This window comes from Crocodylus siamensis, chromosome 4, assembly GCF_052110815.1.
Source record: "Crocodylus siamensis isolate JL-2025a chromosome 4, ASM5211081v1, whole genome shotgun sequence".
Lineage (NCBI taxonomy): Eukaryota > Metazoa > Chordata > Crocodylia > Crocodylidae > Crocodylus > Crocodylus siamensis.
The window spans coordinates 64,384,021-64,405,815 of NC_143398.1; the positions used below are offsets into that span (position 1 = coordinate 64,384,021).

General features: G+C 41.1%; 1 protein-coding gene across 2 annotated transcripts in view; it reads left to right on the top strand.

Annotated features, from left to right (window-relative positions):
• Window positions 1-16,544, top strand: part of RASSF3 (Ras association domain family member 3) — a 151,325-nt gene extending 134,781 nt beyond the window's left edge. For both annotated transcript variants that reach the window (XM_090042440.1, XM_090042441.1), the window contains 4 exons: window positions 3,607-3,714; window positions 7,708-7,975; window positions 11,842-11,957; window positions 13,726-16,544. In XM_090042440.1, coding sequence (XP_089898566.1) covers window positions 3,607-3,714; window positions 7,708-7,975; window positions 11,842-11,957; window positions 13,726-13,875 — 642 coding nt within the window. In that variant the 3' untranslated portion in view covers window positions 13,876-16,544. The remainder of the gene's footprint in view (window positions 1-3,606; window positions 3,715-7,707; window positions 7,976-11,841; window positions 11,958-13,725) is intronic.
• Window positions 16,545-21,795: the final 5,251 nt, after the last annotated feature.

Below are 21,795 nucleotides of genomic sequence, written 5' to 3' on the forward strand. Positions count from 1 at the left end.
ATACAATGCCTCCCTCCCCTCCCCCCCCAACTGCTTATTCTGAGATTTGGGTTTCCTGGCATGATAGACTGGGGTAGGGGGGCAAGGAGGGCAATCATTTCACTTCTGACATAGTAAAGTGTCCTTGCTGCTGGTGAACCTAAAACTAAGGGTGAAAATCCTCAAAGACTGTGTAGTACATGGGAAGTCTGTGTATTGATTTATACATTGGATGACCATTAGGGTTATTATATGTCTGGGTTTTCCCAGACATGCCCTCTTTGGGGACATGGGGTCCTTTCATCTTCGTCCAGGTGTTTTGTTTTTTGTTTTTAAATATCAACAACTGTCTGGGATTGATGCCAAGCAGAGCAAAAAGTTTTTCCTGGCACTTCCTGGTTTGGCCTAGCAAGCAGCTGCTTGGAGTTGGGGAGGGCAGGGCGGGGAGAGGGCATTTGGAGGTAGGGTGCATCCTGTGCTCTGCATGTGCACATACATGTGTCTAGCACACAGCCAGGCTGGGCGGTGGGAACAGCCCTGGCAGCTAGATGCAGGTAAGTCTATGGGGGCAGGGGTTGGAGGGCCAGGACTGTCCAGGAGAGGGGAGGCATGGTGGGGAAGGACGGGGGGTGCCTGCCAGCACTGGGGGAAGCTGTCCAGGCACTGGGGCTGCAGCAGGGTGGGTTGCCCTTCAGGGGCAGCAGGGAGCTGTGTGACTAGACTGGTGGTACTGTAGCCAGTGCTTGGGCTTGCAGGGGAGATGCTGGAGGGAGCAGTAGGTTGTGGGTCAGGAGTAAAGGTCACCGTCTGTGGCTTGGGAGTGAGAGGTACTAGAGGGAGTGGGGGACTATGGGTCAGGAGCATGGGGCACAGACAGTGCCAGAGGGCTGCAAGTTGGGAGTGAGGGGCATCAGTAGGGATGGGGGGGTGGGGCTGCACATTGGGACTGAGGGGCAGCAACAGGGCTGGGGGGACTGTGGCTTGGGACTGAGGGGCAGGACACGGGCATATTCCCTCCCCACCCCCAACAGATGTCCTCTATTTTGAAACTGGAAATATGATAACCCTACTGACCCTATTTTTAAGGAAATCTGGGAGACTGCCCCCTTGTCTGTGGCGCTGCTGCAGGCAGAGGCAGGGGTGCGGGACACAATCTGCTGGGGAGGTGGAACCTGTCTGGCACACCCTATCGCTCTGCTTCTCTGCCAGGCTGTGCCCCTGTGATTCTGGCACTTCTGTTTCAATATTCACCAACCAACTAGGATAGGTCTATGAAATCTGGGACTGTCATGGCCAAACCGGGACATGTGGTCACCTTATGTATAGAAGACTTGACTCAGCACTTAGACACCACCGTTCCAGTTTCAACAAATATGCTGTTTAGTACCCTTCCTTTTGCAGTTAACTCAGTTTTGGATCGATCTGCATAATGTTCAGATGATGTAGTAATTAACAGGATTGTATATGTTGAGTTCACTTATTTGGAAAATCAGTAATTGGACATTTGTCAATATAATGATGTTTCTTGTGCCTTTGCTTAAGCAAGGTGCTATATCCTCTGCAGTCAGTGGAATCTGGCCTGCAGGAAACCAGAAATTTGAGGTACCTCCAAACAGAGACTCATATATAATTAAATATAAGAATGAATGGTCCTGCCCCATTGCAGGTGGTTAGACTGGATGTTCTCTCAAGGTTTCTTTTGGTTTCTGTGCTTCTATAACATAATCACTATAAGATTTTTTTTTTCAATATAAAAGCATATTTCTTCCTTAAAAGTGACTTCCCTTTTCAAATTGCTTTGAGATTTCCATTTATTATTATTGATTTCAGTTTTCTGCACTAAGATTTTATGGAAGTGAAAAAAATAGGATGGGTGTAAGAGGCAAGACTAATTCTGAAAATTTTTAGGCCACGAGTCCAGCAGAAGGGGGTTTTTTTGGTTTTGTTTTTTGTTGTGGGGGAGGGGAGCAGTTTGGTAGCTGCAGGTTGGAGTTACCCAGATGGGCTGGGACCTAGTCCCTATCACCACTTTTCCCAGCTGTAGTGTGGCCAAAGCCCCCCAACTCCGCAGACTGGATCCATTGGCTCAACAGGCCATAGGTTGCTGACCGCTGGCCTAGGCTGATGGATTCTGCCATGCAATATGGTGGATCACTGAGCTGAGATATTGTAACCTCATGATGTAGTAAAAGAAAAAACAGCTGTTTTTTCTTTTACTACAACAGTAAAGATGTCTCTTTATTTACAGATAGGGAAACTGAAACAGAAAGTGTCTTCTCCAAGATTGCAGAAGGAGTCATGGTTTTAGTTGGGTTTAGAATTTGGGAATTTCTGGCTTCCAGTGTGCTCAGACCATACCTCTCTCTTTATGGCTTAGGGTTAAGTTGGCGTGTGCATGTGCCACCTAGCAAAATACTATATAATTACAGGAAAGCAAGATCACAGGAGCTAAAATTATTTAAGCTTCATCTGGATATTTTGGCAAGCAGAAATGAATAATTTCACACTATACAGTCTTGTTACCAGGTTCATTTTCAGCAAAATGAAATGCCTACTAGCTGTGCTGGGAAGTCTCAAAGGGATTGTGTTATAGCAGTGACTTTTGAGAGCAGGGAAATCCTTTACTTAGGTTAAACTCCTCCAGAGACTATTTGAATGGTTAGCGTGAATTACTAAGCCTTGACCATTGTTCAAATGGTGCATGAATATTTCTGTGTTCAGAGGTATCCAGATATTTCCAAGCCAGTGCAGCTCCCCTCCTAAGAGATGTCTTAAATCATTGAAGTTGAGAGCTGAAACTGTTTCATACTATATATGGTATTTGCGCAAGTGGTAGAAATCTGAGTGTATTTATAACACTAGTTTGCTGCAGTAATGTAGATTGGGAACAAATGCTTGTTTGGATAATATCCAGCTCCTAGGACTGGTTTTACAATGGCATGGAAAATCTGTACAATATACGGCTTGTAAAAGCAACAGTTAAATATCTAGTAAGGGCTTTTTTTAAAAAAAAGTTTACATTTGGTGAAATTGTGTGTGCCTAGAAACGTATAATGAATCATATAATAGTTTGTCATCATACGTATTAGTTTAAAAAATGCTGTCTCTTTTTAGACTATTGAGATTTGTTCTTATTTTGACAGCACAAACGCTTGGGAATTTCCAGTTTCACTTGTTTAGCAGGTGGTGGTTTTGTTGTGCAGAAGCAGTTATATCCTCTTTTGAGGCATACAGATTTCAAAGTAATACTGTAAGAATATTGTGACTCTACACTTGATAAAATTACATAGCACTGAAATGGACAAATCCAGTCATGAAATGAGCTGAGCTGCTTTGCATGCTGCCAATAAATGTTTGAATAAAAATAGTTGGTAAAAAAAAAAAAATGACACAAGTGTTTTTGGGTGTGTTGGTTTAACCATTTATGATTACAACAGCAGCTTCTTTTGACACACCCCATTTGCTAGGTCTTTATATTTCTACATGGATAACTGTTGTACATGGGGCCCATATGAGGTAATTATTTATTGGACTATGATTTCTCATAAGCCGGAACGTAAATGAATAATTTCTTCCTTCACTTTTCTGAAATCGCCAGTGTTTTTTTGTTTTTTTTTATTGTTGCAGGATGATCAGAAAGAAAGAGAAACCCTCATTTATCTCAGTAAAGAAGAAGTTAAAGAGAAGATTCAAAACTATAATTCATCTGTTACTGACAAACTGAAGATGACCTTGGTAAGAGTCACATTGAACCTTATAGTTTATAATGATTATAGTTTTATAAAGATCAGCTATATATTACTCCTTTATATAGTGCATTAGGAATCATTTTCTATCATTTTGCATAAAAAACTGTAACTTAATAAGCTTTAGTGTACTACAGAAAATGGATTTCTTTCCTCTGAAATATGTTTTAATCCATTTTAACTCTTTCATTTTTATTCAGTAAGGGAGATTTCAGCAGAAACTACAAACTTTTACATAATAGTACAAAAAGTTATATCCAAAACCAACTGTCAGTTGTTGCTGTAAACAAAATAAAAAAATGGGGTCTTGTACCCCATTTTGTCTCCAGTAAAGTGAGACTCCACCACTTAATTTTTTTTATAAGACAGTCAATCTGTAATTGTCCCTTAGAAAACTGTGTTGTTCTAACTGTCAAGTAGATAAAATTAATCAAAATACCACGCTGTTATTTCAGAGTTATTTTCTGGGGATTGCCTTTTTCAGGTTGGTGAGAATTACATAAGATTATTCATAATCTAAATGATAAAAAGTGTGTTAATTCTGAACTTCCAAGACTTCTGCAGAACTTGAAGGATTCAGTCTGAGTTTTCCTTTATTGGCACTAATAAAATCTATTTACTTTGTCTAGTAAAATGTAACCATCTAAATTTTCAGATCATGTTATGTTCCACTGGATATACAGTACATCCATATTTAAACACAATGTTATATTCCAATTAATTTTATGCACAACCATGTCTACTGAACACACTTTTGTTGGGTATCTTTAGGTGGTTTGGATTTCTAAAGTCATGTAATCTAAAACTCTCTAACTTGATTAACTTTTGACTTTTCTATTGTTAGTATTAATCTAATCAACATGGAAAATGTTTTATTCAAAGAGCAAAAGCAATAAAGTACTTTCAAAAGAGCCTAAAATAGTTAGCACAAAAACAAATTAGTGTGTGAACTTGCAGCCTGTCTGGTCCTCTAACCTGTCACGTACATGCTGTAAATGCAAGGTAACTCAGCCCAGTTTGATTAAGGGGTAAGAGCACAGTTACCATGAGTAATTGAACCAAGTTTTTACCTTAGCTTGTCTGACAGCAGAGTTAATAGTACCTTGAGTTAAGGCCCATTTCACAGTAGGGTATGGATATTTAAATCTGCTTTGTCAACCATAACTGCGAGCATTTTATTACCACGTGTGATGTTAATGTTTGTATTTGTGCAACATAGAGGATGTTTCATATACAGTAGATAGCCAAATGCGACTATGCACATCTGTATCGCTTATGAAGCTACATTAAAAAAAGACCACATTAAGGCTGCATAGTCACGAATTCAAAACTTAAGAAATGGCAGAGTTAAGGTTTCTTGAGTATTCTTAATCCAGTCCTCATGTACATACACATGACAGTGTTTAATGAGTAACCATTCAATATTTTTTCTCCTCTGTTCAGTATGGGACCCCATGCTGCTCTTAGTGCATGTTATCTTTATTCCCCTCCAAAGTTTTTCTAAGGACCTCTGTTACTGAGCACCTCACAGTGGTGTTATGCAAATGTCCTCTTAAATGTTTAAGGTGGATAGGTGTTGTTTCCACTGTATAGATGGAGGAACTGAACTTGGAGTTCAAAGTCAAAAGTATTTGTTAACTTTGGGTGCCCAATTTGATGCTCTCAGCCTACATTTTTCAGGGAATTTAGCATTTTATATATTCACTGTACTGCATGTAAGTTTCTTCAGCTGCAGCTTAGCATTTATGCAAATTGGGTAACGGTGTATTAGGCAGGCACCCAGAAATAATGACTATACCCTTGGTGATCCCTGTGATAATCTGGATTTAGGTGATCTGCCAAGGATGACACAGGAAGTCTGGTAGAGCCCAACTCTCCAGGGCAGCTTTCAGCTGTCTTAACCATGAGACCCACCCTTTAATTCCCAAAGCCCTCTACCTCACTCAGTGCATACCTTTCAATTTCTGCAGCAAATGAGGCAGGGATATGGCAGGCAGCAGCCTGTTTCACTACACTATAGCTTCATCCCTATAACAGCTCTGTCCTAGAATGTAAATGACAAATAGTGTGTGATCGTTGCCATTAAGGACTGGCAAAATGCATATGCACACAAAAGCCAAATGAAGTTTGTGGAGGTAGCCAGAATAATGGTTCTTCTGATTTTTGCATGCTTAACCTTGCAAGCTTAATGATGTTTGTTGAATGTATTTGATCAATTGTGATCTACCCCCCTCTCTCTCTCTCTCTAACAACTTAATTTTTACCATGTGGCCAACATGGGTGATTAGGTAGACCAGTAGTTCTCTACCTCTTAGAATTAAGGCACCATCCATGACTTTTCTGAACCCAGCTCCATGGACCCTGGTGCCACTGCTTGCAGCCTCCCCACTGCCTGCCACAAGCAGCTGGGGCTCTGTGGTAGGCAGTAGGGGCTTGCCCAGAGCCTGGACTGGCTGTAGCAGGCACCTGGGAGCTTTGAAGTGGCTGCCCTGGGGTCTGCAGAGCCCTGGCCCAACTCATTGCCAGGGCTCCACAGACTCCAAGGCAGCCGCTTACAAGCTCCCTGGCTAGTGCATGCACATCTTGGGGCAGATGGCAGGGGAGCTGTGAGGGGCCTGATGCTTCCCTGCCATCTGCTCCAAGGCGCATGTGCACTTGTTACTGGCAATGAGCTGGGTTGTGGCTTTGTGGACCCTGATGCAGCTGCTTGCAGCCTCCTGGCTGTCTGCCATAGCCAGCTCAGGCTCTGGGCAGGCCCCTGCTGCTTGTAGGAGGCGGTGGGAAGGCTACAAGTAACTGCACGGGGTCTGGCTTGTTGCTGGTGGCGGGCGCATGTGTTCCTCCAGACAGATGGTGGGGAAGGGGCTGAGGCTGCACTGCCGCAACAAGGATTGGGCCCCGGCATGCCAGCATCTTTCAAGTAGAGGTTGCAGATGTTTTTGGCCATCCCCTGGTCTTGCTAATCCAGGGGTGGGCAAAGCCTAGCCCACGGGCCAGATCAGGCTCACAGTAGACTCCCATTTCCCAGCAGCCCCTGCCTGCATCACTGGGTTGGTTTCCATGGAGACCATGGCTAATCAGGACAGGGCTACTGGGGCTCCTTAGTCAATCACAGGTGCGTGTGTGGGGGGGCACTGTGATAAGCCTGTGAAAATCTCAATTGTTCCCGTGATCAGCCCATGAAGTCAGTTGCCTGCCTCCTCGATTTTTAGTTATAGATGAAGTGAAATAAATGTGGGGATATTTAAGAAGTGAACATATTTGGTTTTTTTGTTCTTGCTTTTATACATAATTTAATTTACACTTTTTTCTCAAAGCTGTTGTGTGAGGTTTTTAATTTTAATGTAAAAAAAATAAATGCTGTACAAGCTCTTTTTGTCCTCTAAAATTTAAAGGCACTGCTGGACAGCTTTCATTTTTAAAACTGCTGTGAAGTACCCCACAGCCATGGTTTATTGTCCATGAAGTGAAAGGTTTAATCTTCATAAGCAGTAACTGTGAGGTTACTGTCTGAATTTAAAATAATTCACATGCTTCCTGACTAATATGAATGACAAATGTCTTTTATATACCTACCAGATTTTTCTTGCAAACTTTTTCTTATTTATCCCAGCTTGCCTCAGTGTGAGCCCAGGACAAAAATTAATTGTTGGTAGTACAGCAACTTGATCCCTAATTTACAGATTGCTAAATTCGGACACTTTTTTCATACAATACATCATTTTGATGCTATATAGAAACCACTCGGATTTAATTATACTGGCAGAAACCGAAGTAGATTTTGTGGCAGCCATAGGGGAGTGGATTAGTGTGTGGATCTTTACAACCCTGTGGCTCTTAATTTTGCACAGATTACAGGTATGTATTTTTAATGACTGTTTAGTAAGGCCGTTGAAATCTATGCTCTTTTGCTAATGATGCTTTCATAAACAATGGGTCTCTATTATTTTCTTAAGTGCTTGTGCTTGTCTTCCTGCTCCAGAACTCTAATGGGATTTACACTGGCTTCATCAAAGTTCAGATGGACCTATGCAGACCTATCACTGTACCAGCTTCCATGAATCCAGGAAAACATGCCCACAATAACAACGAGACTGCTTTTCACTTGTCTGAGGGCTACGTGAATACACTGCACATCAGCAGCGCTAATACTGTTCGTGAAGTTATTGAGGCCTTGCTCAAAAAGTTTTTAGTGACTGATAATCCTGCCAAGTTTGCACTTTATAAACGCTGTCACAAAGAAGATCAAGGTATAATTTAGATTTCTTGCATTTTGATGGTGCAGTGGGCAGTGTGTGTGGTTTGGTATACTGGGTAGTTGTGATGTAAACAGTGAGGTAGAAGGCAGGAAGAGGAGAGGATGAAGATTTCTCTCTTCCCCCCACCTCCCCCCCCCCAGTCCCTTCCTGTATAATTTCAGGTTACAGGTTCTTCTGTCTCATTCTGTGAGAAGTATTCTGTGTATGAGATGGAGATTGTGTAGACTGTAAAGGCAGAAGAGAGTGCTGGGTATTAAATCTAATAGCATAGATATCACAGGCCATTTTTTCACTTTGACATCCTATGCTAAGGCTAAAGAAATAAGTTAGACTAAAGTATTTTGGCCCTCAGTAACTGAGCTCTGTGCCACAGGTAGACAAGGAAAGACATCAAGGTGTCCCCAGATGCTTGGGACCCCCCCCCCCCCACAGTGGCAGAGAATTATGACATGCACAGATAATACCATCAAGTGAACTACACTATAGGCTGTGAAGGAATGTGAAAAAACCCAAAGGCCCCTGCCAATTTGTCCTAAGGGAAAATTCCTTCCTGACTTTCCATTTCATGAACAGAAAGCCTGAGCATGTGAGCAAGATGCATACCAGGCATGTATCTGAAAGAAAAGGATTCTCTGTACTGCTAGAGAGCACTGCTCCAAGTCTTCTCTCATCCAGTCTCTGGCCATAGCCAATCTCTGCCTCAGAGGGTGATTGAGGAAAGAAACAGAATGCATCTAGCCTTCTGTACCTCCTTCCTCACCCTTAGTAGTGATCAGCTGAAATCCTAAAGTATATGATCTGACTGTGATTGTCTTAATATAGAGATGCAAATGATGCAAGCATGCTGAGGGCATATCTTAATCTGACTGGGGGAACAAAATGCTTTGTAGTCAAGTGGGATAATTTGGGAGGTATTTTTAGAGACTAATTTAAACATTACCTGAGGAGTGACAGCTTTTGGATTTTTTCCTCTGCAGAGCCATTCTAGTTCTGGTGATATATAGAAAGTTGTTTTGGGACTTGAAAATAAGTAAAAAGGAAAGCCCTCCCCTCTTTCCCCTCCCTCCCCCCAGCAAGTCCTCATCCCATGTCAGTATAATTGCAAGTATGAGTTATAATGTGATGGGAGTGTTGAGCTTCCTTCATAGATGATATGTGGAAAGGTGCCCCATCTTCTGAGATGTTTCTATTTGGGAAGCTGCATCCTTTCAGTATCCACTGACAGATAGTTAAGGAGATGGAACAGTGATCGTATATTCATACAGTCGCACAGAAGTAGGGCTAGAAGGGACTTCCAGAGGTTATCTAATCCAACTCCCTGCCTGAGACCAGGATCAGCCCTATCCAAACCATCCCATACAATCAATCCATAATCTAAATTCTGTATAAAACTACTGTCATCCCTGACACAACACAGACTGAACACCCTCATCTGCCACAGGTAAAGCAGGGGAACCATGGCAGCCAATGTCCTGCTTCTATGAAATGTTGTCTGTATATGTTCAAGGGACCCCAGGTAGAGGGCTGTGCCTGCCCCCCTCCTCTTCCCCCTTGCTACAGAGGAAGGCAAAAACTCGCACAGCCCATACCAATCTGACCATGGAGTAGAATTCCTTTCTGGCCCTAGATATGGTGATCAGTCTGACCCCAAGTGGACAGTTGAGACCTACTAGCCAGAAACCACTTTGGTTTTGGTCCCAGCAGCAGGATTGGCACACCCCAGTCAAAGTCCCAAGCCTTGGCTGTAGGCAACACCCAGTGCCTCTGAGGGAGGCTTAAAACCACCCTGACACATGTAGTAGAAGGAGGGGAGAGGTGGGGGCACCCAGCAAAATCTAGAAGCATGGGAAATTCCCATAGTAGAACATAGGCATAGGTATGCAATCTGTTCACGCAGTCTAATTGCTGACTGGTTTCTTCCCTGCCATTTTAGAAAATAGCTTTGAATAGGCCACTGAGGATATTGTAGAAATTACAAGTCAGATCCTAACTACCTTTTTGGGACAGTTGACTGAGAGTGTCCCTTCCTTATATGGCAGCATCCATTTCACTAGGCCCAAAACATATGGCTTCTGCTTCCTTGTGGCCCCACATATCTTGGCTGCCCAGTAGGCCTACTTCAAAAGGAAAACTGTAGATGGCAGTACCTGACCTGCGCTATTATTGTTGGGAGTATTTTACAGGAAAGAGGAGCTGCAAGTTCAACCCTCTTTGTGTGGGGGGAGCCTGGAACCCAGATCTAATGTTCACTGGCCAGGTGTCCTAATCACTAGACTACTGAGCTAATGATAGGAGGGTTATCTTCTTCCCTCCCCCAGAATCCTGCTGTCTAACATCCATTCGTGATGGATTTTGCCCAACTAAAATTTTGGGACTTGCCCAGCCTTATGTGTGTACCTAGATAGTTCTGTTTCCTTGTGAAGGCAGTGCTGAAATTGCAAACTGTGTGGAAGTGTCAAGCTGCAGTTATGTGGCTAGGTATGTGCCACTTAAGTGTGTAAAGTGAAATAGGATTTAGTCCTCCTATCTGGTAGAAACTCAGGGTATGCATGAAGCTATTGATAATTGGTTGAGGTCCTTAAGACTCGCATATGTTTTAATTAAGTTTGGGGAAACCACAGGGTATTGGATAGTTCTATAAACTTCAGTATTTTTAGCTGAATCATTAAAATAAATGTTCTCTACACATGAACAGGTATCTAGATGCTGTTACTTGCAGCCTATATTATGACTTGCTGTCCAGACAATAAATGTAAATATTCCCCAGTCTCCCTGAGCACATAGGTCCAAGAACAGTGGAGTAGTAAAGGCAACAGGCAAATGGAATATGAGATGATTTCTTTGCCCAATATCAAGAAGATTCTCTTGTACTGGACATACTGGATACTTTCATGTGCTGGTTACCGTGTGCACCCAAAGAATCTCACCTTACACTAAAATGCTGTTAAAATCTAGGAGTGAGTGAATCCTGGTGAGTGTCTGAAACGTGTATTGAAAAAAAAAATTGATTCTCAAGTGACATGTTCAGTCTGTCAACCTTTTCATGCAGCTTGGAATCCTGTTTCTTCAATTGACAGTGGCAGCAGCCAGCTGATATGTAACACTCCTGGCCAGCAGTTATTTCATCTATACAGGCAATGTTGTCATGTAGACTGGAGGGGGTGAGAGAACCCCATTGAAGTCCTTTCCTAAAAAAATTTAGCTGCAAGAATTTGACCTGAAATGCAGAATAACAGAAGCTGTAGTTTTACAGCTTGTAAGAGCAGCCCTCCTGCTGGCATAGAGAAGATGCTTTTGCTTCCCGGCCACACAATTGTGTGCCATGCATCAAGACTTTGGGATTAGTGGGGAATTAGGTGCAGCCACATGCCATAGACTGCCCTGCATAGTCAGGTGACATGGGAACAAGTCTATAAAATACAAGTTACTTTATTTATGTGCCATTGTATTGCTCTGTAGTTTAGATGTGGGCATTTCCAAAGTGAGGTTTCTGCACTTGATGCCCCATCTCAAATTCACTTCATAGCATATTTTGGGAAAGTGGCAAATAGGCAATGAAGTATGGAAACTGTTTATTTAGACTGATTGGATCTTCCTGTATGGTGCAGAGGTGGTTCTTTCTTTTGTCCATACATTCAGATGCATTTCCATTTTGGCTGAGAGCCACATCGCTCATGTTTTAAGTGGCAATTGCTGCCCAGTGTGTTCTGCTCAAGCCCTTCCAAACTGTTCTTTCACTAGAAACATCCCAAGCAGCACAAAAGTTCTGTGGCAACAAATGTATGTTGTCTTAATCCCTAGTAAGGTTCCTGTTAATACTTAAAATCTTTTATTTCTGAAACAATTTCCCTTTGCAGTGTATATGTGCAAACTCTCAGACAGAGAACATCCTCTTTATCTACGTTTGGTGGCAGGCCCCAGAACAGAAATGCTCAGTTTTGTTCTGCGTGAGCATGAAACTGGAGAGGTTATGGTAAGTCACATTTATGGGATTTTTGTGTAACTCTGTTTCTGTGATGATCCATTTCAGTGGCAACATCTACATAAGACACATACTGTGCAGTAGCTCATTACTACTGTACAGTAGTGTCACTGGGCATAAATTGTGATGTGATGCTACAGTGCAGTAGTAATGAGCTACTGAACAGTAAGTGTCACTAGGCACCTGTGCTGGGATGCTACTGTGCAGTAATTCGAGTTACTCTGCAATCATTTAGTATTTGGTTATGTGAGTACTAAATGACAGCACAGTAACAACTGCATAGTGAGCATCTCATTTGGACGTGCCCAATATTTACATAACTGTGTCCCTAATAGTGAATATACTTAGGGTGACCGTATGTCCCAGTTTATCCAGGACAGTCCCAGATTTCAGAGGCTGGTCCAAGCCAGGTGTTGGGAATTGTAATGGGTGTCCCAGAAACACAGGGGTATGGGACATAGTCTGGTCTGGAGTCAAAGCGGCATAGAGCACCTTGCAGTCAGGCAGACCGGCGCTACTGCCTGCCTGGTATGCAGCCCTGCCCCTGCCAACTTGTGAGAACTCCGCAGTAAATGTCTTGTGTAGGCATGCCCTGAATGTTTAAAATTAAATACATTAATAGTGTTTAACGTAAACACAATGAAACTGCAGTCACATGAACTATCCTTCTGCATTCTAGGCCATTGCTTAAATTAGGAAAAGTTTGCATGTGGTTGGAGGCTCTGCATTTCTTTTTGCTGTTGGTTTGCATTCTATCATAGTATCATAGTGCTTAGGGTCAGAAGGGACCTAAACAGATCATCAGGTCCAGCCCCCTGCCCCAAGCAGGAACGGGTGCCTGGGTCATATCACCCCAGCCAAATATCTGTCCAGCCTCCTCTTGAAGACCCCCAAGGTAGGAGAGAGTATCACCTCACTACAACTTGATGACTACAACTTGACAGTATTCTTATTAATCCAGTTCTTTAGGCTACTTCAGCACCAACAAGTGTGGAATCTTTCATGCCTCAGTGTGGTAAAAGAGCTTGGAGAGAAGTTCAAAGTCTAATTAGGTAGCCCATATTAAAAGTAATATTATTAAGTCTTAGCCGTTTTTAAAAAGGAAAATTCTTTGGAAGAACTGTCAGTTCAGCATTTAAAGTTTTAAAAACTTAACATACAGACCACATTAACTGTGACCTTGCATCACATAGTTCATAGCATACATTCTGATAAACACCAGTAGAAACTGATGTATCTGCATGTGGCCAGCTTGGAAAGTAAACCATCCTATGGACACATCAAGTACTAATTTTATTAAAACGTTGGAGAATATTATAACAAAATGTATGCAGGCAAAATGACTTAGTACCATCTTTCATTCCATCTTTGTTAGAAGCAGGGGGTCACCATCCATTTAAAATTCAGGAAGTTTTTTTAACTTTCAGTTTTTACAGGTAACACCTGATTGTTTTGTCAAACAGCACCAACAGAAGTGTTTTCCTCATATTCTGCTTTAATCTGTGGTTTTGTAAGTTTGTGTAGCTAGATTCACCTTTGGCCCTCACAGAACAGAGAAGAGAAACTTTAAAAAAAACAAAACAAACCATGAGATTTGATGAAGTCCTTAGTTTAGTATGTGATGTTATTTTCATTTTCCTTCTTGAAACTAACTGGATTTTGAGTTGGTGTCCATTTTAAAATGTTGTGTGAGTAAATAATGTGCTTATTTCCTGTTTTCCACATTAGTTTCACTCTCCATTTTCCATCTCCCCCATAGTGGGAAGCCTTTACCATTCCTGAACTGCAGAACTTTTTACGTATACTGGACAAAGAGGAAGATGAACAACTACAAATCTTAAAGAAGCGTTATGCAGCTTACAGAGACAAACTTGAAGCAGCCCTTGGTGGTGTGTGGAAACCAGGTTAAAGTGGGGCCACAGGACACTCAGGAAAAATGCACGCTACCTGATGTTATGTAGCATGCCAAACCAAATGTACAAAACAGCAGAAAAGAATAGTTTTCTTTATTCAGAAGACTGTTCTGTGATGCCAGGGTACCTGAACTTTCCTATAGACTTTGTCCCGTAAGTCAGGTCACTTACCATCTTGCACCCACAAGTTAGGGATACTGCATGTTTGTACATCAATTTACAGCCCTCTGCTGCACCTAGAGGGCTTTCCAGGTTTCTTTGGTGCAAGCTGTGAATTTGTAATGCAAGTCAGTTTTCTCGGAGACTATGAAATAAGATTTTTTTAAACATTTTTTTAATTCTTTGCTTTAATGTTAGTGAAAGCTTTAAAAGTAAGGGTGTGCAAATTGATCATTAAAAGTTACGAAGCAGCTTAGCTGTCTGAACAAGAATTAGATTGGGGCACTATTTGAGATTTTAAAATTGATTTGCACTACCTTTTCTGTTTTCAACTATTTTTACTGTCTAATTTGTGAGACAACAGTGATAGATGGAATGGACACAAAACCTTGAGGTTTTGCAGCATTTGCAGATTTTAAAGTCCTTTTTCTGAAGAACGTAAAGAGCAAGTTGAAAAGCAGGTAAGAGTTGAGAGGTTGCAACAGCTAGTAAGGAAGAATTAATGTAAAGTGAAATACAAATATTATTGAAAAGAAGATGGAAACGCTTTTGGTAGTGTATAGTTGTACAAGAAGAAGGTTTTAGGATGTTGTGCTATTGTAAATAAGTTTTTAGAATTGAGCACATTCACACTGGAAAAGAAATAAGTATAATTAACACCCAGAAGGAAGGAAGCCAAATATTAGTGGAAATTGAGCTGTATATATAAGCACAGTTATTACAGAAACTAAATGTGTGAAGGTATGTGTGGTTTCATACATGCAGCAAATGTAATAAGACCTGTTTTTTGGATTTTGGAATGGTGGGTAGTGAGGATATCTTAGTTTTTATGGAAGTTGCATATCCAGCAAGCTGGTCACGGAATGTTTTAGGGTTTTAGAAATACAGCTGCATGTACATTGGTTAAACTGTAAGTTAGATTTTTCAGCTGAGGACAGATCCACTTTCAGGACAGTTTCAAATTATTGTATCTGAAAGTCGAGCACAGCTTCTGCTTATCTGTTAATTAAACTGTCAGTCAGACAAAAATGGAATTTCTAATTTGTATTTTCAAGATGTCAGAGAATTATATGTCGGTAGATCAGTTATGTTAGTCATTCTGGCTTGGTAATTTGACAGTTTTAATTTTTCAAGTTATTAAATGATCAAACAGTTAATTACCAAATTCTGTACACTGCTGATTTACTTGATTTTAAAGTAAGAAAAATGTAGCAAGAGAATTTTTGTACTTTACTGTAAATGTAATTGTTATACTTTGAGAAATATTTATCTAAAGCACATTCAGAAAAGCCAAAGAAATAGGTGTGCAATAAAAGCATGAAGCAGATTTGAAGAACTGATAGGATTTAGTTATAACCACATAGTGGGGAAAACTAATGAGTTAAAGAGGTAAGAGATAGATAGAAAATAGTGCTAACGTTCAAGAGCATTGCTAGCTTCTCTCTTTATTCTGAAGAGTTTGTGAATTCCCAAGGAATATTCAACACTTCAGTGACACCTAATGGATGCTTGGTAAAACTCCAAGATGCTTCTGTTCTGTACCTTAATTTGACACATTTGTGCCTTTTTCTTCATTTAGTAGTGGGCATCTTTTTTGACAAATCTTAAGAACTTTTTCGAGTATTTGCAAATTTACCAAGATAACGGTTGTTTTAATGTGTTATGAGAAATTAAAAGTAGGACTTACTATAAAAATATATATGACATTTTGTGGGGCTTTTTAATTTCACATGTAACTTTGTAGTGCATGTGTGAATTTAGTAACATTATCATCAAAGTGCGACACTTTATTATAATGGTTCAGGGAGTGATTTTACATTTTTCCTAGAAATATTTTTTAATGAATACTAAAGTGATTTGTTGGGTATTTAGTTAACATCTACTATATTTATATAGTGTAACCCATAACAATGTAATCTTTACATAATAGCTGTTAACACTGAACCATTTGTTGCTCAGATTTAAACACTGAGTGGAAAAAGTTTATAGATATGTGAATTTTATTTTTACTTGAACTAAATTATCGTTCTTTAAAGTGTGAATCTTACTTTAGCCAAAAACCTCAATTGGTATTTTATGCACTACAAGTTTGATTTGGAAAAAGAAAATCTTAATGTATTTTAATTTTGTCTTAGTCCACAGTTAATTGTTGCAAAACTGTTTGTTTGTTTTTTGCCTTTTTTTAACACACTGGTGATTACAGCAGCTTTAATTTAAAATAAATGGTCAAACCTGGCTCAAACTTTATTCTTTATAATGTTAGTATCAAATTAATGTTAAAGCTTTGTTGCAGAATTGTTTTTTATTCATTATGTGATGGTACCAGAATGATGATTAAATGACGTGTGCAAAGCTGGGAAATGTTTAAAAATGTCTTTAAAAAATGAATACTATTTATAATTTTGATAAGTTTAGCTTTATTTTTATAGGGAAGATTTTTATTCCCTTTAAAGTTGTTACCAAAATAGCAAGTGATGTTTCCATTATTAAAGTTGAAGTTGGAGTACTTTGCTGTGTGTAGTACTTTTATTTCCCTTGCTAATAAATCCCTGCAGACCAGGTGATTTAAGTGTTTATCTCAAGTAAGTGTGACCTATCACTGTTGGAGAGCAATGCCTACAAAATACTTCACTGTTTTCGTATGATGGAAGTACATTATCCTGCCTCCTTCCAGATACTGAACAGAAACAGTTTTCAAACTCTCTTCTGTATCATTTCACATTTTGCCATCTCTGCCTAATAATGGACCTACACCATTGCTAGGATTCCTTTTGTTCATGTTATACTTAAACCACTTTTTCCTTTTTGTTGTTAGCCCTGGCAGCCCTAGATTTTTCCCTGATGTCTTTTTTTTCCTTTGTCAGTCTCCATGGGCAGATCCAGGATTTGTAAAGGTGGTTCGGGAGTAGTAATCAGTGCTGCATTTCCCCACCCCCCCCAATTGGGCAGACCACACTGCCACCTGAACAGCGGCTGGGGACTATTAAGTCCTGGAAGCAGATAAGAATTCTGCCCCCCTGCATGCCCTTCCTTTCCTTTACATGCTGAGCAGCACATCCCCTACCCTACCCACTGTTGCTGCTGTTCCCAGCTAACCTGTGGTGGGGGGAGCTCCAGAGCTGCTCCCACCCTGATTCAGTAAGGCTGCACAGAGGCTGGGCTCATTTGGAGATAGCAGAAGGGGGTGGGTTTCTCCTCCCTGAGCCTGCTTCATAGGAGATAAGGCAGGGAGGATAAACCTGTTTGCTCTAGCTACACCAGGTTCAGCCCAGCTCCTTGCAGCCTGGCTGGAGTGGGCAGGAGCAGTTTTGGAGCTTGCCCTGCTCCCCGAGTCAGCTGAGGGCTGCAATAGTAGTGGTCAAGGAAAGAAGACAGTGGGTTGGAGTGGGGGAAGAGGGGAGGGGACAGCAGTAACAGTGGTCAAGGGAAGAAGATAGCAGGGGGCAGGGGATATTAAGTCCCCACTGCTACTCTTGCCACATGGTCCAAAAAGCCTCTCTGGATTCACCCTTGTTAATCTTCTGTTTTGTTAAATCTATATTGATTTACTGTCCTTTCTCTAATGGCCAAAGCTATATTTTGATTGCCAAAATACATTTTTACCCAGTCTAAAGAACTTCTTAATTGTCAGCCAGAACGTTCTACGTAAATTTATTTATCTTTCTTGTATTTGGACAATGCTTCAAAATATTCCATGCTGAATGTAATAAAACCATGGTCACTGGTGCCTATGCAACTACCAACTTCCAAACCAAGGAATAATTGATCCCTATTTGTCATAACCCAGCCTTTTTATATTGGGCTGCAATATTTTTTGTGTCACAAAAAGAAACTCTAATTTACCACATGGTGATAGGACTTCCAACATATGTTCCAACTGAAGTCCTCTATAACACCATTTTTCTTGTGCACTTGAAAAGGTGGTTAGAGTAACTGATGATTCAAAACTGAGCCTTTTTAGAGTGGGCACTGCTGCACATTCATTTAAAATCCTGTGGTTCTTTTTTTTGACTGCTCTGGAACTCAGAGCCGTAGTGTTGTTTTTAATGCAGAGCATGCTCCATCCCATACAGATGCACTACCATTTCTTCTACTTGACTTCAAGCTAACATGATTAATGCATTTCTCTCTCTGCCTTCTAACTGGAACTTTTTGACATTTACATCATAAAGCTTCAGGAACAGCAATTGTATATATTTTTTCTTTTTTTTTTTTAATCTGGTCAATTAAAATTTTAAGTTCCTTATGCTTATTAGTCCCCTAGCATTAATATATAAGCAATGGGAAATTCTATTTTAGTTTTTAGGTCAGATGTCTAGTAGAATTTTCAAAAGCATCTATATGTATCTTTATTTGTCCAGGTACCTTTTGAAAATCTGGCATCAGGTCCTTCAAGATGTTGCAATTTAAAACATTGTCTTTCACTTGTTCCCTGCTCTCAAAACTAGAAATTAAAAGAAAAAAACAAGTTTGCTTTTTTTTCTTTTTCAACTACCAGTTGAATTTTTTGAACCTCGTGTCTTTCATTTGAACTAGTTTAATTTTTTTTTCTTTCTGCACAAGCCAGACAAAATGAAACTCGAATTTAGCTATGATAAGAAGTTACTTACACAACAAACTAAAGTACTGACACTTGGAAAAACACATTCACTCCATTGTAAAGACTAAAGTTAACACAGCATGTACTGTTGTGACAAATATAATGCTTAATTTGATCCCTAAAATAAAAGCTGTCTTCCCCCTACCTCCATTCTATGAATAATTATAATTTTAATTCGCTAAAATTTCAGAGTTACTCAGGTGGCTTACTATTTAAATTGTGTCAGTAAACTATAGGCTTGAACATAGGCAGTCAATTACAATTTAAATACCTGTTTTTAACTTAAATATATTTTTATACTAGCATCCTCTGATACACTTGCACAGGGTGGGTCTACATAAGACATTTAATACATAGTTGACTAATTTAGCTGTGCAGTAAATGTCTTGGCACATGCACTCCCATTAGGCTGGAGTAACTCTGCTCTGCAGCAGGATAGTACTGTAAATACTGTAAATATCCTGTTGCAGAGTAAAAAAAATGCAGCAATGCACATGTAGATGGTGGAGGGACTGGCTGGAGCATTAGGGTGCTTTAGTGCAGGAGCTGCCTGCCGGCTAACCCCACGCTGAAGCTCCCTCATGCCCCAGGTAGCCCCTCTGCAGCAGGTTGAGCAACCCTGGGCTGGCAAGCTGACCCTTAGGCCCCCTGCCAGGGCTGTTCAACCGAGCTTCATGTGCTCGTATGAATAAACTGCAGAAATAATTGCTCTGCAGTTGATTGCTCCTGGGCTCATGTTGAAACAGCATGCCTGGGAGGAGTAAACTGAAAGGGCTGCTTAGGGCTCCCCCTTTTCCCCAGACACTGGCAGACTGGGGCCTGGGAGTAGGGGGGGCACTGGGTTGGGAGCAAGGGACACTGGGTCAGGACTGGCCCTCAATGTTTACAAATTGGTCCTGGTACAAAAAAGGTTGGGAACCACTGTTCTATGCCACACCTTGATTATGATCCATAGGAAGACAGAGGTGCAAACGTTTAGTTACAGCTGTACAAAAATATTTATGCTAAAAGAGTGGTGGTTTTGTTTACTGTAGAGGCTGGGTAATTCAAAGTGCATTCATTGAAAATAGTCTGAAACTCATAGGCAGTGAATATTGAGACCAAGGATGTTGATGTGGGGCGACATGGGGAGCATTTGGACGACGGAAATAAAAGGCAAGGAAAGGTGTGGTAGGGATGGCAAGGGGAGATCGGACATCTACAGAAATTATGAAAAAGGCAGTATGCCAGACTTCTGGGCCATGGCACCTTGTCTAGTTGGGGAAATATTTGGTTAGACAGAAATGTGTAACCCAATACCCCCTTGCCCCATATTCCCTTGGGGAATGCTTTTCAGGGTAGCTCAGGGCAACTTGGAAAGGGGCAGGTAAAGCAGTGTTAGTCTAGTCAGGCAGAAGGCAGGGGAGAGATGCACCTGACTGCCTGAATCACCACCTGTTAAGTGAGCTGTTGCTTATGGAAACTGATGCAGCCAGTCTCGTCTCTGCTTTTGGCCCGGGAGGGAGTTGCACGCCTTGGGAGAAACTGCACTCATCTCCACCAAGTGGTTGGTTCGCCTCAGCTTGGCAGCATGTTGCTGGGGCGTGTTCCTGCTCAGACCAGACAAAGCTGGCAAGTCCAGGCAGGGCTTTTGCCTCTGTCTTTTGAGCGCTACTCCTAAACAAACCTTGAAAGATGGCATCTGCTGCCCAGCTGCCTTGATGCCAGTGCCCAGGGACTGCCCAGTCTGTCTCCATGGCAACCCACAAGAAGCCTTCATGGCCATCTGGTGCCCAAAGCAGCTGAGTGCCTGCATGGGGGGCTGGGGGGGCAGGAGCATGGAGTCCTCGGACCTAAGTGAAGGGGAGCCCTGCGGAGGAAAGGTCACTATGCCTTGCTGTCAGCAGCTCAGTGCAGGTAGGGGTGAGGGGAACAATGCCATGAGGGTGTGAACATACCAGGCCCAGTATGAGCCAGGGAGAGCCTGGATTGGGGTAGGTGGGGAAGCAAACCTTGCGAGGGGTGGAGGAGGGCACGTTGAAAGTTCATGGAAGTGGTGTTCAAGGTCCACACTGCCCTTCCTTGTATGTGAGCAGCCCTTGTCTCTACGTCATGGCTGCACAGATTGATCCTGGCCATATTGTGACAAGTTTTCCAGGCTCGTAGGTGTCTTACACATTGTGAGGGTGTTTACTGATGCAGTGCAGTGATTTTTATTTACTGTTAATTTATCAAACTGATGTTAATTGTCATGACCTCAAACGTTCTGACAGGTTTATTTTAAAAAGGAAAACTTTAAGGAAATTCTTATCTAACTTAATGAATCTGTTAGAGTTCCCTTAGATGTTTCTGAAGTCATCTTTGTATCTACCCTGGCAGCATTATCTTTCTCTCTGCAATCTAAAAATCAAATAAAATCTGTTTTGTAGAAATATGCTTCAACCAGTTTTGGGGATGGTTAGAATATGAAGACCCTTTAGCTTGTAGCTTTGCTTATATTGCGCACGCTGTGCACGCACACACAACTCCTTACTCCAATTGCACAGCTGTAACTTTTTGTTCTAAATTCAGAGAGGTTTTTCCATGTGGTGTTTCAAATTAAATGCTGTGTGCACTCTGTGGATTTAGTTACTCCTATGCTCATGAATGCAAGAAGCAAACTAATAGGTTTGTAATTATCTTCGTAAGTGTCTTGTATAAAAAAAAAAAGTGCGAGTTAAACCAGAGTAAAATGGAGTCTTTCATTTTTGTACTTGTAGATGATAAGAACAGATGGAGGAACCTACAGAAAATCAAAGGTGGAAATAAGGGATGCTAGTCTCATCCTCTTCCTTCATCTTGTCCCTGGTACACTTTTTTTCTCTGCCACCTTCCTAATCCCCACCTTAATTTTGTTTTAAGCGAAACATTTGTGATCTAAGAAAAAAATAATCTGTTTTGAATTAACAAAAAAAATGGTCATTTCTAACTAAAATTATATAAATCAGAGCCTTAATAATGCTGCTGTTGATGTCCTTTGGTCTTTGACTACCTGATACTTTTGTCCTTGTTTTCCTTGAAAATGATTCTCCAGTCCTTTCAGATGAACAGCTGCTTATGATTTCTCTATGGTTGTGGAAACCAGTCCACCTTGATTAGTTATGTTTTTGATCACTTCTTTTGAAGTGGACTGATTTGA